This window comes from Carlito syrichta, unplaced genomic scaffold (assembly GCF_000164805.1).
Source record: "Carlito syrichta isolate Samal-C Ts95f unplaced genomic scaffold, Tarsius_syrichta-2.0.1 Scaffold305773, whole genome shotgun sequence".
In the NCBI taxonomy this organism is placed as follows: domain Eukaryota; kingdom Metazoa; phylum Chordata; class Mammalia; order Primates; family Tarsiidae; genus Carlito; species Carlito syrichta.
Window position 1 is genome coordinate 919,222 of NW_007249869.1, and position 17,488 is coordinate 936,709.

Sequence of the window (17,488 nt, forward strand, 5' to 3'; positions counted from 1 at the left end):
CTCAGGCAATCCACTCACCTCAGCCTCCCAAGGCCCGGGATTACAGGCTGAGCCACCGAGCCCGGCGTTGTAGGCAGTTTTTAATGAGTGGTGTTACTCGGAACAATTGCAGTAAGGTTGCCCACGATGGGAATAGGCTTCACACTTATGAGTATGCAGATTGTCTTTCTCTTTCTCCTTCTTGCTAATAAAAGAAGCTTGCTTTTTCCCTGCTCCTGGATAGAGACCTCACAGATCCAAGCTAGCTTTAGCCTTGACACCAGAGGGTTCTTGTCCTGTAACAGAAGTTGAGCCCTCAGTGGCAGGGAGGAGGCGTTTCAGATGGGTCCATCTGATGTATCGCTGCCTGTAGCATTTATAGTACATTGTACTCCGTTTTTATTTGCTTCTACTGGGATGAGAGCCAAGCCAGTAAAAGGCAAACAGCATTAATTCAGTGATGACATATGCCACTGAAAACTGTTTTTCTTTTCTTTTTTTTTTAATTTTTTTTAAAAAGCAGAATGGAGGCACTTGACTCAGATTCTGCTGGGTGCTGAAAGAAAGGCTGGGAGGAGGAAGGGTTGTGGGGAGGTTGTGAAACCTCACCTCCTTCCTGCATGTGCCCAGAGAGGGTTAGTTAGCGTTTTGCTCCAAGTTCCGTTTGGAAGGCATTTCTGAAGCAGGCTCATTCTTTGAGTCAAGGCTCTGGCTGAGTCTCACATCTTCTGACTCTTCTCCTGAGGCCAGCAGTTCATCTGCATGTCACAGCCTTCCGGGGAGGGGTGGCTATCGGCCGACACCCCTTTTCCCATTGTTGTTCTCTATACACTGGTCCACGTTCATTGAGGAGAGTGGACTGTTTTACAGGCAGAGCAACAGCATGATTAGTTTCTAATTGGGTGAAAAATAAATCTTTTAAAAAATAAATGGCATTGGAGAAAGCTGCTTTGTACAGAACCAGTCTTTTCTCGGAAGAGATATTAGGATCATGGTTAGGAGTTTATTAAATCACAATGTGTGCTTTTGATCTGGCTGCCTTTCTGAAAGACCCAGGTTGGTGTTGTTCTGCTGATTCGCTGGGTCAGAGTGCCATCCTGAAGACTGAAATTAGGCTGGGTAGAGCAAGCTGGCAATAGGAGCCAGGGGTGAGAAAAGCTGGTCTGGTGTGTGACATTTGGGAGTAGTGAGGACTGTGGCAAACCAGGGAGACATGCCCCATTGGAAGGGATTATGCTGCTTGGTTCCGGCTGATGTTTGCCATGTGGGAATTCAGACTTTCGTTGTCAGCCTTCAACATTTCTAATAGAAGCTTCCATTGCTGATTTCTATGTAAACTCTTTTGCTTATTCAATGTTGGCAGCTAGCTCACAATTAAAAAATAACTACTGGGGCAAGGGTGCCAAACCAAACGCATGTATGTGTTGCTAGTTCACACCCCATGGCAGGCAAAAATCAAAGGTCTAGTTCTGCTGGGAAAGCTGTATCATCTGGATGAACCACAGATAGAGGTGAGAAGGAGCCACAGTGACCCAGAGGTCCTATGCTTATCTCGATGTCAGGATTTCGACATCCGGGAGAGCAACAAACCTCCCAGTAACCAGGCAGCGCAGTTCCAGTGAACCCTTCAGGAGACAGCTAGGTTACACCTGAAGCTCTGAGAAAAAGTTTGCAGCTCCCCACAGTGGGGAATGTCTCATTTTATCACACTGTCAGCACTGTGGCTTGTAGCCATTGAAGGGAAGAGAGTGAATGTTTCTGGGACATCTCCCTGTCAGGTACTGTGCTTGGTGCTTAGCGGGTTGGGAGCAGTTTGTGAGCACACAACCTGTGCATCCCCGGGGCCCTGAGCTCAGAAGGGCCTGTGGTGGCCTGCGTACTCCTTCATACTTGATAGTCACCTTCTCAAAACTCTAGTCATTTTTGAAAAAATGACCCCGTAATTTCATTTTGTGTCTGACTCTGTAAATGACGTAGCCATGCATTACACAGTCTGCCTCCCGCTATCTTATTTAATCTTCATGACTCTCCTGAGAGGTGAGTGTCATCATCTGTCTCCCTTTAATAAAGAAGGGACCCGAGGCTCAGAGGCGGGCAGTCATTTACCCAAAACCACACAGCTAGAAAGGCCTAAGTCAGATTTTGTGCCCAGTTCTGCCTGAGTCTGGGGTGCAGGATTGTAGTCTCTTGGCACACTGCCTCTGTGGCACTGAAACGTTTATGGAATATTCTGGTCTCTGGAAGCCTGGGCGTGGAAAAGGCTGCTGGGGTCAGAGGACACAGGAAGGAGGATGTATTGCCAGCGAGTACAGCATGCTGTGTGTTCCTAGTAGTTCCCAGCAGTTTGCTGTTTTATGAGAGCCACGGATGGAGTCGAGCAGCAGGGCAAACATTTCTTCTGAAGGACAGCAAGAAGCATGATGCAGTCAGGGCAGACTTGGAGGTTCTAGGTCTTTACCAGCAACCTCATCACAGGCAGCCCCTGTACTGATTGATGCCCACTCGTCTGAAGTGCTGTGTGACTGCCATTCCCACACTCAGATACCACATACGACAGGAGGCCGATTCGGCAGACACCCAGTGAGCACTTGCCCACTGTCTGCCAGGGCTGTGAGGATGGTGCCGATGAAGAGAGTGGTGATGGCGGTGGCAGTGATAAGCGATGCTGCTGCTGCTATGATGGTTATAACAGTAACCACAATAGCTAACATTAAGCAGATACTTACGGGTACCAGGCAACATTCTACGTGTTTTATATGCACAAACTTGTTGAATCCTCATACCATTACAGTAGGCAACGTTATTTCCATTTACAGAGGAGAAAACTGAGGCACAGAATGGTTAGGTCAGATGTCCAGATTTGCATGCTAGTAGGAGGCAGAGCTTTATTACTGTTCTTCCGGACACAGAAGGAAATCAGCCCTGCCTGTGGGGTCCTATAGTAATACACGAGCAGTTGTAATTGAGTGTGATGTGTATAGTAAGAGCAACACGAGAGGAAGATAATGTTTGTGGTACTCGATGCCTGGCATCTACACTTTCAGGCATTTTACATGCTTCTTCTCACTGGATGTCCCTGTAGTCCTATGAAGTAGGTGCTTTTCATCCCATTTTATAGGTGAAGAACTCCAGGCCCAGACTGGTTTAAGGTGTTGGTTAAAGGTCACACAGAAAGTGGCAGAGCCAGGACTTGAACCTGTAATTAATCTTTACTCTGCCCTTAAGAGACAGCACAGACTGAGGGCTTGGGGAGGCCTCACAGAGAAGGTAGCATCAGATTCAGGGTTGGGGGGTCAATAAGAGCTTCCAGGATCAGGAGGGGAAAGACACTCCCAGCAATGGGAACAACAGGCAAAGGCAGAGAGGTGGGTCCTCCACCCAGCATGGTCACTGATTGGGTGAGTGTGGCTGAACACAGTGGGGGCTGGGCGAAGCAGCAGGAGACGGCGCCAGGGTGGGATGGGAGGGCCCGGTCTTGAAGGGGCCTTGCTCTTCCTGTGCAGGGGCTCAGGGCTGTCCTGAGGGCCATGAGGAACTCCTCAGCAGAGTGACAGGAACAGCTTTCACATGGCCACCTGGAAATGGGTCCAATTCCAGACTCCTGGAACCATGAAGACAAAGCAGTACTGTGAATTTGAAAGTGAAATCAACTTTCTTATGCCCACATGGAAAGTCAGTAGCGCTCTCACTTTTGCCTGGCCTGTATGTAAAAGACCCAAGCAAATCCAACTGCCTGCCACACGTCAGGTCGAAATGAAGCTGTTGTCAGAATAATTTCCTTAGGTCTCTCACTCTCACTGCAAGTGATTGCCAATGTGAGATCCCCACAGAAATCACCATTTGGGGACTGTCTGCAGTGGGATTTCAGAGAGTGTTCAGCACCCCCCTACCCAGCCGCCCACAGTTATCACATAGTGCCATGAAATATTCGAAAGAGAAATGACTCAGTCATGAAAACGAAATTTGAGCCCAGCTCTGACCCAGACTAGCTATGACTTCAAGACCCTTATCCTTCGGACCTTCATTCTCTCCCCCATACTGGTGGTTCACTCTCTCTTTTCTGGGACCTGGACCTCTCTGAGAATCTGATGAAAACTCTGAACACTCACCTTGTGGAGGAGGAGAGAGGAACAGACCTTATTGCCAACCCAGAGATGTATATGTGTGATTTCACGAACAATGTAATGTACCATGGATCCTCACAACCAGATTGTCACTCCTAAGTCCCCCTTAAGGCCCAGAAATTCTGAAGGGGTCACTGTTTACTGGTTTTAGGATGGCAGAAATATCATGGAGCTGATATTTCCCAAGATTGTTTGGGAATTTAAGTGTGAGGGACTACTTTGGCCAAGAGTCCTTTTCCATGGTTTAGGATGACTAGGACATGGCTTTTGTATTCTGTGTAGTAGCGTAGGCAGAATCCTTTTCTGTAAGGAGGAAGGAAAGAAGGAAGACACTTGGATATCCCCCCAGTGCCCAAGGGCTTCCCAGGGTAGATACTGAGTTAATTGGGCATGTGGCCTATAATCAACCCTCCTGACATTTTTTCCATTAATAGGTCTTTGAGATCCCCCACTACCAGCCAGATAATTGCCTGGCTGGGCTGCTCCCTGCTGGGGCCCCACAAAATTATTCTCATTTGCCACTCTGGTTCCTCTGGCCAGTCACCAGAGCTTTGCAATAAAAGCATTATGTTGATGGAGAGGATGCCTGCCTGATCCCTGGCTTAAAAGGCTGCAATAGCTTCTACTGCCCTTAGGACTAACGCCAGTTCCCTTAATTCAGCCTACAAGGTCCTGGCTGATCTGCCTTCTAATTCTCCATCTTAGCCCCCTCTCTCACCCTTGTACTCCCCCTGATTTAATGCTCTCTGTCCAGAACACATGTCTTCCCCTGCCCTTGGCCTAACTCCATTGTTCTCAAAGCTTGCCCTAAACTTCATTTCCTCGGAGAGCTCTGGGGAGACCTGGACTTGGATAACTCTTCCCTGATAGCCCTTGTGCTTCCCCGGGTATCACATTCCCTGTATGCTAATTACTTGTGCCCACCCGCCCCCCTTTAAAAGATTCCTACCTCATGGGCAGAGTGGTGCTCCTGCCTGAGGTACCATCGCATCCCCATCCCCTCGCACCATGCCCTGCACAGTAGAGGTGTGGCAAGCATCCATCTCATGAAAAAATGGAACAGAGTCTTGAAAGAAATGAGCTGGCCTGCTAAGAAGGCTCTTTATAAACTGCGGAGTGCTCTGTGATGGTTTTTAATCCAAGTGTGCTCACCTGCTAGACTCTCATCTTACCTGGGAGCTGGGGATAAATTGGGCCCCACTTGTTTCACAGGCCTGTGCCTGAAACAAAGGAGCCGATCCACATGGAGTACATTAGAGAAACCCAGTGAAACGCACCAGAACACACTTCTTCATGACTATGAGTCCTGTCTCTTTAAAAATCAGCTCCCAAGGCCTTCTTCCTCGCTCAGCCTACCTTCTCTCACCTGGAAACCCAGCCTGATTAGGTCTGCATTTAGTCTTTCCTGTGGAAGGATATTTGGGACTAACTGAATGCCGACCTCGTTTTTTACAGAGCAGAAGGAATCCTTGCTGAGTTCGTCTGCCTGCAGCCAGCTTGGGGTTTCTCAAGAGGCTTCTCCTGGCGGTCATGGTTAACCTTTACTTCCTCACTGCCACCTCCCATGCCAACTCTGGGCACCGGTGCTCTCCCAGCCCCAGAACCTCACCTGAGATTCACTTGGGCCAGGTGGCGCCTTCCGGGCATCTTCTCCACAGTACAGAGAGAATAGATCTCCTGCCAGGCTCCTGGGGACTTCTGAAGATTCTCGGGGCCTGGGGAGTGGAAAGAGGAGCTGCCTGGGTAACAGGTATTGGCTGGCCAGAGAGAATCCTGAACCAGTTGGCAAGCCTTCCCTGTGAACCTCTAGACTGTGGCTGGTTTAGAAGTGGTTGTGCAGTGGGAGCAGGGTGAGGCATGGCTTCCTGTCTTCAGTTGTCTTGAAGCTTTTGGAAGGGTTGGGGAGGTGATGGGATCAAAGGCAAAGCTGGAGAAAAGACCTGAGGAAATACTGGTCCTCTGGGGATCCAGGCGGGGGGAGCTGATAAGCAGAAGCACTGGGGTGCTCCTGCTGAATATGCTGCTCAGCGTTTGAGCCACCGGTAGAGATTCCAGGGTGATGCCATTGCCCTAGCTTGAGTCCTACGCCACCCTTGGCCAGGAGAGCGGGAGCCCCGTGCTCAAATGGTTGATCCACCACAACTGTGTCTATTAGGGTCAGATGGTTCCACAAAGCAGACTCAGTGTAGTTACTGCAGGAAAGGGGAATGGATGCCCAGCAGCAAATAATAGCCGTCCTAGACCAGCCAGTTTTCCTGGTTATCCATCCTCCTGCCCTCGCACTAGGGAACCTGAGTGGCTTTCAGATGGCCTTTCCATCCCTTCTCCTTTCAGAGCTTCGAGCACTTGTCCTCTGCATACAAAAGCTCCTCTGGTTTGGTTGTGTTCTTGGAGTAAGGCTGGATGTGTCCTCTGCACAGCTCCCTTTAGAAATATCGTGAACTCCCTCTGCAAATCCATCCCACTGATACAAAATGCAGCCCACAGAAGAGGCCCTGTGTGGGATGGGACGGGGTAGGAAATGGTGAGGGCTGCAGATTGCCCTACTTGTCCTGGAGCAGCCCAGAGCAAGTGGCCCAGTTCTCCAGAAACCACACAGAACAGGAGCAGAACTCTGCATCATGCCCCAGGGCTTCATCTCTGCTAAACTCTGTCCTCTAACTGGGATGATTTCTCTCTGCAGCAGAAAAGAACACCTCTGGAATGATAAGCCGCCCTGCTCCAGGGAGGATGGAGTGGATCATCCCTCTGATTGTGGTATCAGCCTTGACCTTCGTGTGCCTCATCCTTCTCATTGCTGTGCTCGTTTACTGGAGGTGAGTGAGCCAGGTGGACTTGGGGGCTGGTGCTGGCCGGGTTTTGCTCACTGGGGAGGGGAGGCTTCTGCCTCCAGGCAGGTGAGGCAGCTTGAATACTTCCAGTGTCACCACCGGGGAGACTCCCCTATCTCTGGAAGAGACAGCAGGCCAGGGCCACTTTTGAGATCAAGGCACTTTAATGGTAAGCTTCTAGGATTCAGTACTGAAGACCTTAAAATGTTCTTCATAACCTTCTGCTGAAAATTAAATTGGGTGATGGAAAGACATTGGGCATACTAGGTGGCCTGAGAAACAGGTGTCATATTTTCATCTTGTCCCCTTTTTTCCACTCACACGATTAATTTTGAGCCCCTGCTATGTACCAGTCTTCTAGGCACTGGTGATAAAAAGGTGAGCAAAACATAAAAACCCGTACTCTTATGGAGCTTACATTTTAGTGGGGGAGGCGAATATTTAAGCAAATAACTAAAACGTGTAATTTCTTTCTTTCTTTTTTTTTTGAGTTGGAGTCTCATTCCATCATCCAGGTTGGAGTGCAGTAGCACACTCAATGTCACCCCAGTGTTGACTCACTGGGCTCAGGCGATCCTTCTGCCTCAGCCTTCCAAGTACCCAGAACTATAGGTGCATGCTACCATGCCCAGCTAATTTTTTTTTTAATTGTAGAAATGAGGCCTCGCCAAGTTGCCCAGGCTGTTTTTAAACCTGTGGGCTCAGGCAATCCCCTCACCTCAGCCTCCCAAAGTGCTGGAATTACAGGCTTGAGCCACTGTGCCCGGCCCGTAATTTCTAAGATGGTGTTAAGAATGTCAAGGAGAAAACTAAATCTGGAAAGAGGTAGGGCATGCAGGGGCATAGGGTGAGTGTTCAGAGTGGTCAGGGAAGGCCTAACTGGGAAATGATACTTGAGCAAAGACCTGAAGGAGGAGGGAACCAAACAGGCTCCCTCTGAAGCAAGTTCCAAGTGGACGAAGCAGCACATGCAAAGACCATGAGGCAGGAGCATGCCTGGCATGTTTCAGGAGCAGCCAGGAGGTCATTGTGGCTGAGCACATGTGCACAGAGAGAGTGTCAGTAGAAGAGGGTGTCAGGAGGAAGCAGGGCAGAGGGTGATGGGGACACATGCAGCCTTGTGGGCCATTGTTAACTCGTTGCCTTTCACACTAAGATGGATAGGGTTTGGTGCAGAAGAGAGTTGTGATTTGATTTCAGGGTTACTTGGCTGCTGTGTTAAACACAGACTGAAGAGGACCAAGGGCAGAAGCAGAGACCACCAGAAAGACCCCTGAACTAGTTCAAGAAGGATGTGACTGAGGCTCAGATGAGAGTAGCAGAGCAGGTGGTGAGAATTCACTGGGTGTAGATTCGTTTGGAAGGTGGGAGTGGCAGAATCTGCTAATAGATTGGCTGTGTGTCCTTGGGTCTGTTCTCAACTGGCTGGAACAAGGGGGATAAGGAAAAGGGTCGACTCAAGCTTTCCCAGGTGTCTGACAGTAATTGTAGGACCCTTAGTGCTACAGGCCAGGTCAGTTATGAAAGACATTGTGTTTGGGGATGACATGGAAACACTAGACTCACCTCCATGTCATCCTTTCCCCAGGAAAAAGCGGTTTGCAAACATATTTGTTTGGAGCCCATTGGTAAATTGGAGGCCTCCTAATGTGAGTTTAACTGAGCATGTATAGTAATGAAGGTCTGCATGTACAAGGCTCTGCATTGTGCTGTGTGGTTTTAGTTTCAGACTCACCCCACAGGGGAGCAGAGAGATCCCACAGCTGCCCCAGGCTGGGCGAACCTATGATAGCAATTCTAGCATAAAGAAGCACCTTGCGCCTGCAACTCAGACCTGTTTCTGACTGGCTCACCTTGGGTCCTCTGCCCACCCCTAACTAGGTCACTATGACCAAGAAGGACCATAGACTGAGCAGGCATAGACACCAGGCCAGCTACACACAAGTGTATACTACAGGCTTTTTGTAAAACAGGGCTGTGTAATATAGTAAAGGCAGAATACTTCCATTCAAGATGTATTTTTCCCTTTAGAAGAAGACAGCTGTTTATACTGAAAAACTCAGTGAGTCCAAATGGAAACTATGTATTGAATAATATATTAATAGTTCAAGTCTAAAATATTTTTATATTTATTATTTGTGTGTGTGTATACATGTATATTTTCAGAAGCTTGGTTTAAAGTAACCAGAGCTTTTTTCATCAGTAGAGTCTGGTTTTAAGCTTTTCCAAATTCTTACTCCAATAGCACAAAAATGAGCGTGAAGAAGAAAATTCTGCAGCAAGGAAAGTAAAATTGAATTAGTGTTAGGATGGATGAGTTGGCCAAATATAAAGCCTAGCGGGGACAAGGACCTTTTTTCGGTCCAACTTTTTTTATTATTATGAATGTGAAAGAAGGAAACATCAGGGAGGCACACAGAAAATGGGCAAATACAGAAGAGATGTGTGTTTCCCTTTGGCAATGCAGTTTTGTCACTCGAACAGTAGTACTTCTCTTCGCCTTTTGAGGCACAGTATGAGTGGATGATTGTCAAACAGACTTGACATAAGTAGAGCATTGAAGCAGATCAGAACCTTCTGGATCATTTCCTCAGGTGACAGGCCTGGCACCTGGGGGTTCAAACCAGCCCACTGTGGTAGCAGTTTCTACCACAACCAAAGACTGATCCTTTGTAGCTACTGTTCTGGTTTTTGAATGTGTTCATTTGGAGTTGTTGACACTGCAATTTAATAGGTTCATGAAATACTGGAAAACTTAACCCAAGGTTTCTGAATATTGTCTCTCCAAGTCTCCCACTGTACAATGGTGTTAGTGCTTGCTGGTGTTCAGGGAGTTCTTTTTGAACGCCCGGGACTATGCCAAGCCCTTGGGTGGCACCATCTTATGTGATTCTCATGACAAATCTTTGTGGTAGGAACTACTACTATTCTCTTTCTTTGATCTACTTTCTTTGACCAGGGAAGAGAAAGAAACTCACATTTGTTGAATGCCTGCTGTGGACCAAATGCTGTGTAATGTTATCATCTACTGTGTTGGTTGCAACTGACAAAATCCATTTCAAAATTCTTTAAGCACAAGGGAAAAATTAAAAACACTTGTTGATTCATGGGACTGTACAGTTCAGGAGCATCAGACTTGGCTGGATTTAGAAGATGGAACAAGGACGTCAGGGCTTGGCTGGTCTGGTCTCATCTCTCTCTCTTGCTCTCAGTCTCTGGGATCCACTCTCCCTGTGTCTTCTCTCTCAGGCAAGCCCTCTTCCTGTTTGCACTTACACATCTCCATTCCAACGGAGAGGGGATCTCTCTTCTCTAATAGTTCTACTTAAGTCCCAACTTGCTGTCTCTTATGACTGGTTTACGCCATTTGTCCAACCCCAGAGTCTTTTAGTGGCCAGAGAGATGAAATACTCCTTGTTGGGCCTGGGTCTTTTCTCTAACTCTGGAGCCCAGAAGTAGGATCAGTGCCATTGCCATTAAAACAGTAGAATGACCCCAGATGAGGGGTGGTTTCCCAAAGGACCATCAAGGCCCAGAAAAGCGACTAGTTAAGAAGGTTCAGCTGAATAGTATGTTACTTAAGAAATGATAATGCTATTTCTATGTGCATTGGGCCCCTTTGCAGCTTTCTGCAATTTATCAGTGCTCACATCGTTGCTGCCATACCTTGTCCTGGGCCTGGAGATTCAGGGATGAGATCTGTTGGCCCTCACGGTCCACTGGATGGTACAGATGAGTAAATATAGTTGAGTATGGGGAATGTTTGGAGAAGAGTAAACCCAAATTGCTGTGATAGCACACAGGCAGGACTTTAGCCCAGGCCAGAAGAGGGGCTGGAAAGCTCCTTGGAGGAGCTGATGTCCAAGCTGTGTCTTGAAGCCAGGTGAAGAGGATGTGGAGGAATGAGGCCGGAGAGAAAGCCTGGCCCTTCCATAAGCCAGTTACATGGGATTCAGTGTCACTGGAGCAGTGTGTGGGAGCAGAGTGTGGGGACAGCAAGGGCCAGATCATGCAGGCCTGAGATGCCAGCTGAGGGGAGCTGTGCTTTACCCTGAGGATGCTAGAAAGGCATTGAAGGAGCCAAAGCCGCAGGAGGACAAGATCAGAGAGAGGCACTAGTGTGTCCAGACACTGTGACATGGCTCAGAATCACATAGCCCAGATTTGGGGCCACACTTAACCACACTCTACCTGTGCAGCTATGGGGCATGTATTCCTAACAGGGATGCTGTCATTCCTCAAGAGGTAGAAATTGGTTCTGGGGAAAATTTTTTTTTTTTTTTTTTTTGAGTTGGAGTCTTACTCTGTTGCCCAGACTGGAGTGCAGTGGCCGCTCCCGGCCACCGCAGCCTCACCCTGCTGGGCTCCGGCGATTCTTCCTCCTCAGCCTTCCAAGTAGCCGGAATTACAGGCATGCGCTACCACGCCCGGCTGATTTTTTGATTTATTGTAGAGATGAGGTCTTGCTGCCCAGGCGGGTCTCGAACCCGCAGGCTCAGGCAATCCACTCACCTCAGCCTCCCAAAGGCGCAGGATTACAGGCTGAGCCCCCGAGCCCGGCAGGGAAAATTTTTTAAAAGTACTCATTTTGTGTATAAAGCACAGATGTACATATAGTGCGTATACAGATATACTGTGTACTCGTGGTATTAAAATTGCATGGGACCAGGCACAGTGGTACATACCTGTAGTCCCAGCTACTCGGGAGGCTGAAGTGGGAGGGTCACTTTAGTGTAGGAGTTCAAGGCCAGCCTGGGCAACATAGCAAGACCCTGTCTCAAAAAGAAAAAAAAATGAATTGCATTTGAAGTGGGCAATTAGGAAAAATGTCTGTAAAAGTCCCTTAGAGGAAGTACTGGTGAAAAGCAGGTTGAGAAACACTGTCTTAGACAAAAGACTTCTCCGCTGGCTTCAGTTTCTTCATCTACAAAATAAAGTCAAGAAATGGGACGTGGAGTTCATATGAGGATTCAGTGCAAGCTATGGGGAAGTGACTAGCATGGTGCCTGACACACATGGGAATGTGCAGACATTAGTTGGAGTGTTAGTCCAGATCTGATTTTAGGAAAAAATAGAAATTTAACTCTGGGTCCTGGTGTGCCTGAAAAGAAGTTGTTTTTTAGTAAGAAAATCCAGTGTATAGAGCTAAATGAAAGTTGTCTCTTAAATATCATCACATTGTGTAGCCGTATACAATTTCCAATCATATGTCCATTGCACAAAGCATACTTGAGAATAACTTTTGGAATTTCTTTCTAGAGTTCATTCTTTTGAAGGATTTCAGTTGTGCAAAGTATTTATCCTAGAAATAGCTAAAAGTCATCTGTTTGGAGCTAAATATAGCATAAATGTAGGCTAACCAACTGAGCAGAACCACTTTGGGCCAAAAAAGGAAAGGAGTGACCATAAAGTTAATTAAATTGGTTTGGGTGATGTTCCTAATCAGCCTGAAGGCAGTGCCAGAGGAGGACATCCCTAAGTAATTGGGTTAAAGACATGACCCCATTCCCACCCCTCACCCCGGAAACCAACTCTGAAGCCCAGTAGCCAACCTTAGTAATTCCAGCTTGATGACGGTATTAGAGTAAGCTTCAATGGGCTGCTGTAGCAGACTTACCCCAGCACCCTACTGGCTTAATGATACATGAAGGTTTATTTCTTACCCACGTCAAGTCTGATAGGATTGGGCAATCCTCCTCCACCTGTGGCTCCTCTTTCTAGAACACATGTCTTCCAAATTGCTGCAGCAGAGATAGAGAAATTGAAGACCTATCCAGCTTTCAATTGCTTGACCTGGAAGTGGAACCCTTTCACTCCTCCACTCACTGCTGGTCACAAAGGGTCATGTAGCTCCAAAGACAGAGATAAAGCAGGGGATCATGTGGGTTTTTGTAAAACACTGCCACAAGCATCATTGGGTTATGCAGATGCTTCTTGAAATCGACAACTTTGGAGACTAATCATTAGTCTCTTTACTTCTAATTTGGCTGAAACTAAAAGAAATATGGGCAGAAACCTCAGTTGTCTGTATATTTGCAGGACCTTGGATATGAGGAGTTCTGTTGGGGACTATTTGAACAGTATTTCTACAAGGCAGCAACATGGATCTTTAGGGAAGAATTTATTCTAAAATGTTGTTAGCTGAGATGTTACAGGAAGGATGCTACAGTGCTCCCTTGAATGTTTCTTGCAAAGGTCTGCCTTGAAAAGCTGTAAGAACCAAAATCCATAACCATGCAGAAGTTGCTATGAAGTTAGGAAGAAATGTATACAAAGTGATTTTGGACAACAGGCAGTGTTGTGGGGCAGATGATAAAAATAAAATCAACTGACTGTTACAGCTTGCCTCCTTTTGTAATGGCGTCCTGTTGTGTGCCTTATAAATATTATAGTCCATGTCAGCCGGCAGTGGCTCAGAGCTATTGCAAATGAGAGAGAAGAAATCAACTCAGTAATTTTTGAAGTGTGCCATTTTGACCTTACTACTTAAGATGGCAGCTCAACACACCTTTGGAATTACTATAGTTGGAAAGCATATTCCAAGAGCTCTGTATCCCCTGCCTTGCCGAGACAAGCTGTTTGCATGGCATTCATGTGCTGACGTTCCTGAAAAGATTGGAGCAGCACAGCTGCTGCCACTCAGAAGAGGAGAATTTTTGGAAGGTTTCTTTTTGGTTTGCATACTTTGAGGTTAATACTGGGAGAGGAGCTACCTGCCGGGTGGTCAGTCACCGTGCTGGGGTATGCAACTGGTTTCTCAGCTGGGCTGTAGGATAGTGTAGCTACTTGTGAGCAAGATGTTGGTGTCCTCTCAGAATTGTGAGTATCACAAAAAATATTTTGAATTTGCTTTTTCTGTAATCCTGAGGAAAGTTGCTTTGAAGGTAGCTCTTTGTCTGATGAACAGTCACACCCCTGAAATGACTTTGTATATCTTAAGATCAGTATAACCAAGAACCTTTTCTTGAATATTAACCATACCAGACATGTGCTCAGAAGATAACATCCCCACCTAATCAGCATACAAATCCTGAGAAATAATTGGTATTATTATGTTCATTTTGCAGATCAGAAAACTGAGGCTTAGTAAGATCAGATAACAGCCCAAGTCACAGTGTTTATTTTTGGTAGCTCTGAGATTTGAACCCAGCCAACTTGATTTCATAGCCCACTGTCTTAACCAGTACAGTATCTTGCCTAGACGAGTTATTTACACCTGGAAGCATTTACTTCCTTCCACAGCCTGCTTTTATAGTACATGTTTGTGCATTGAAAAGATACTCCAGGAAAAGAGACCATCTTACCTGCTATGTGATGTTCGTAAACTGGTTTGAAAGACCAGGTACAAACATACTATGGTTTGGGTTTGCTACAATCATGTAGAAGAAAACTTTAGGGACCAATGATATTTTCAAACATTCTATAAGCTGACTTATGGTATGTCCACTCAGTTACATCTCCATCACTTGAGAAGATTTAGATGTTCAATAGTATAACCTATCTGTTATGTCTCAGTGCTGGCTGTTCAGTGCTAGTTTTCTTGATGATAAATGTAGCGTTGTATTGATCGTAATTCTAGCCTGGAAGAGGACTTTCCAAGAGTGTGGAACAGCTTTGCTTCTCCGATTCAGATAGGGCTGAGCTGTCTGCATGAATTCTGGAACAGAAAACTGGAAACCCTCTAGTGGAAATGGTAACATCTGACCCAGGTCTACTTAAGTTTGGCGTTCGAAGGGTGTCTCAATCTGATCTGGTAAATTCATGTTCCTCTTTAACACATGACCAAGCCATCTGTAAATTCTGTGGTAAATCAGTCAACACCAAATTAGCCACATATGCAGATAGGAAAAAAGGTCTCTCTTTTACTCTAAGTCCCGTCTTTAGATTTTCAGAAATTTTGCCATGTGTTGGTGCCTCCTCATTAAGAATGCTGTTCATGAAAACAAGTGAGTTTTGTTGACATTGCAATTTTTTTCTTCCCTGGATGTTCAGTGGGAAACAGAGTGTAATAAATATGAAGGGATGCAAACCGCAAATGTGTGGGGGATTTGTGTTGGCATCATGGAGGCTCAGGCAAACAAACAGATGCATGCGAGAGTCGAGTGTGGGCATGTGGTAACACCCCTCTCTTGCTCGAGGGATGACTGACCACATGTGCCTCACTGGAACGCAGATCCCTCCTTTATTGCCACAGTAGCAACAATGACACCAGAGCTGCCGCGAGCCGAGGCGCACACTCTTCTCCCATCTGCTCTAGCGGCCGACACTTCCAAGTTTACTTGCTGATGACTGGATTCGGATTAGGTGTTTGCTCCCCCTTTTGCCCCAGCAAAGTCACAAAGGAGGTGGATGTGATGAGAATGACTTCATGCAGGTGACTGTGAAGAGGTGGGAAAGGGGGAAACACTGCTGTTAGCAGCCACCAGAAGAACACATTGCATTATTTCTCCCTCCAGAAGCCACATGCAGTAGACAAGCCATCAGAGACTGGATCGCCCTTGTCCCAAGAGAGGAAACAGTTTCCAGAAGGGGAAATGACTTGTCCAGGATCATGTTATGGAGTGTCTCTCCACAGGGCTCTGTTTTGTTGCCTAAGACCCTTTATGGCTGGCCCATTTATCCCTTCCTTTGTTCATTCATTCACCATTTCCTAAGCATCTAGTTTGTACCAGGCAGTAAATATTCATCCAGGACACAATTCCTGCCTCCAAGGGACTCGGAGCCTAGTGGAGGAGAGGAGCAGGTAAACAAAGAATATCCCAATTAGAGGTCAAAAACTGATGTCTCCGGATGGGATTTGTTTAGCCACCATGTTGTTCTTAAAACCTTGATCCATTTTGAAAATAGAAAGATTTAACTGAAAACCCCAGTTGTCTGGGTTCTCCTGATGAATTGGAAGAGTTGCAACACTCTTATCAGATTCCCTTGTGCCACCGTGGTGACCCCTTTTCAGGGGACACTTGCCCACAGGTTTGCCAGTCTCTACCTTCCCCCCATTTCCTGCCTGGCCCCTGTGAATGGTTGAAGTTGTGTTCCCCTGGCTTGCAATGGTGTTGAAAGAAAACAATGTGTTCTAGGAGACTCTGACCACAGCCAGGGTAGGGTGGAAAGGAGAGGGAGCCAGGGAGGGCTTCTTGGAGAAGAGGATATTTGGACTGTGGGTTTTTGTTTTTGTTTTTTTCTTGAGACAGGGTTTTACTATGTTGCCCAGGCTGTAGTGGCATGATCTCAGCTCACTGCAGCCTCAAACTCCTGGGCTCGAGCAGTCCTCCTGCCTTAGCCTCCTATGTAGCTGGGACTGCAGGCATTTTTCTGCTTTTTGTAGAAACAGGGTCTCTGGTCTTGGAACTCCTAGGCTCAAGGGATCCTCCTGCCTCAGCGGGCCTGGGCTGTGATTTTCACAGAACAAAGAAAAAGGACAAGTGTTCCAGGCAGAGGCAACTGTGCAGATGACCTGAAAGAGACTGGCTCATGGAACATTCCGTATTGCCAGAGGGCAAACTCTGTCAAACTGCCCTTCCTTTGTTCAAAGAAAAATCCACTTTCATAGGTAGAATCAGATTCTTTTTTTTAGGAGATTCTGCATGTACAAAGACACTGAGTCAGCCCTAGTTGTTCTTCAGTACCTTCTTACACTGAGGGAGAGAATGAGAATCCAAAGGTAGATTTAGGCCGGGCATGGTGTCTCTCATGCCTGTAATCCCAGCATGTTGAGAGGCTGAGGTAGGAGAATCTCTTAAGCCTAGGAATTGAAGACCAGCCTAGGCAACATAGCAAGACCTCATCTCTATCAAAAAAGAAAATAATAATGATAATAACCAGGCATGGTGGCACGCATCTATAGTCCCAGCTATTCAGGAGGCTGAGGCGGAAGGGTCTTCTGAGCCCAGGAGATCGAGGCTGCAGTGAACCGGGATCATGCCACTGCACTCCAGCCTGGGCGACAGAGTGAGACACTGTCTCAAAAAAAAAAAAGAGTAGGTTTATATAAAACTTTTCTCAAGTCTGGAAAAATCTGAGCTCCCGAGTCATAATTTTTGGTGGCTTCGCACGATCACCTTTATCTTTTCTGCTAACAGACCATTTACTAGACCATAGGTATTCTGGGCATCATTTTTTTTTTTCTTTTTAAACTGGTGACTGTACCATTCTTCTCTTTCTGGAACCTATATCAGTGACCATATTTCAAGAATTTTTTTAATCATTAGGAATAATTTTTATAATTCAACTCTTCAGAGCCTGACAGTGTGTCAAGCCAGTGGGGAGAGCTCAAGCACTTTTGATGACACTGTGGTGTTAAACTGTCTTGCTCTGAGATGCTGAAGGGAATGGGGGCGGGAAGCCTTTTGAGGTCCCCAGCTGTTCCTGGAGGTGGCCTCCTCTTTTTTCTTTCTCTGTACAACTGTGTATGCGGGGAGCTCTGGGTCATGTGGCTGCTAATACTGCCGATCTCAGGCAACTTTTTGTGCAATAACTGTTTCCCAAATGGCTACTCGGGGGCCTTTCAGAATTCACAAGAGCTGTCAGTTGTTATAGTAACCGGCCCCCTGCTGT

The 17,488-nt window shown here is 46.7% G+C and overlaps 1 protein-coding gene across 1 annotated transcript in view; it reads left to right on the forward strand.

Moving 5' to 3' along the window:
- The window catches only part of LOC103264935 (receptor-type tyrosine-protein phosphatase gamma-like), a 713,831-nt gene that overhangs the window by 637,869 nt on the left and 58,474 nt on the right, over positions 1-17,488 (forward strand). Inside the window, 1 exon segment of the mRNA XM_008062632.2 lies at positions 6,787-6,919. Coding sequence (XP_008060823.2) covers positions 6,787-6,919 — 133 coding nt within the window.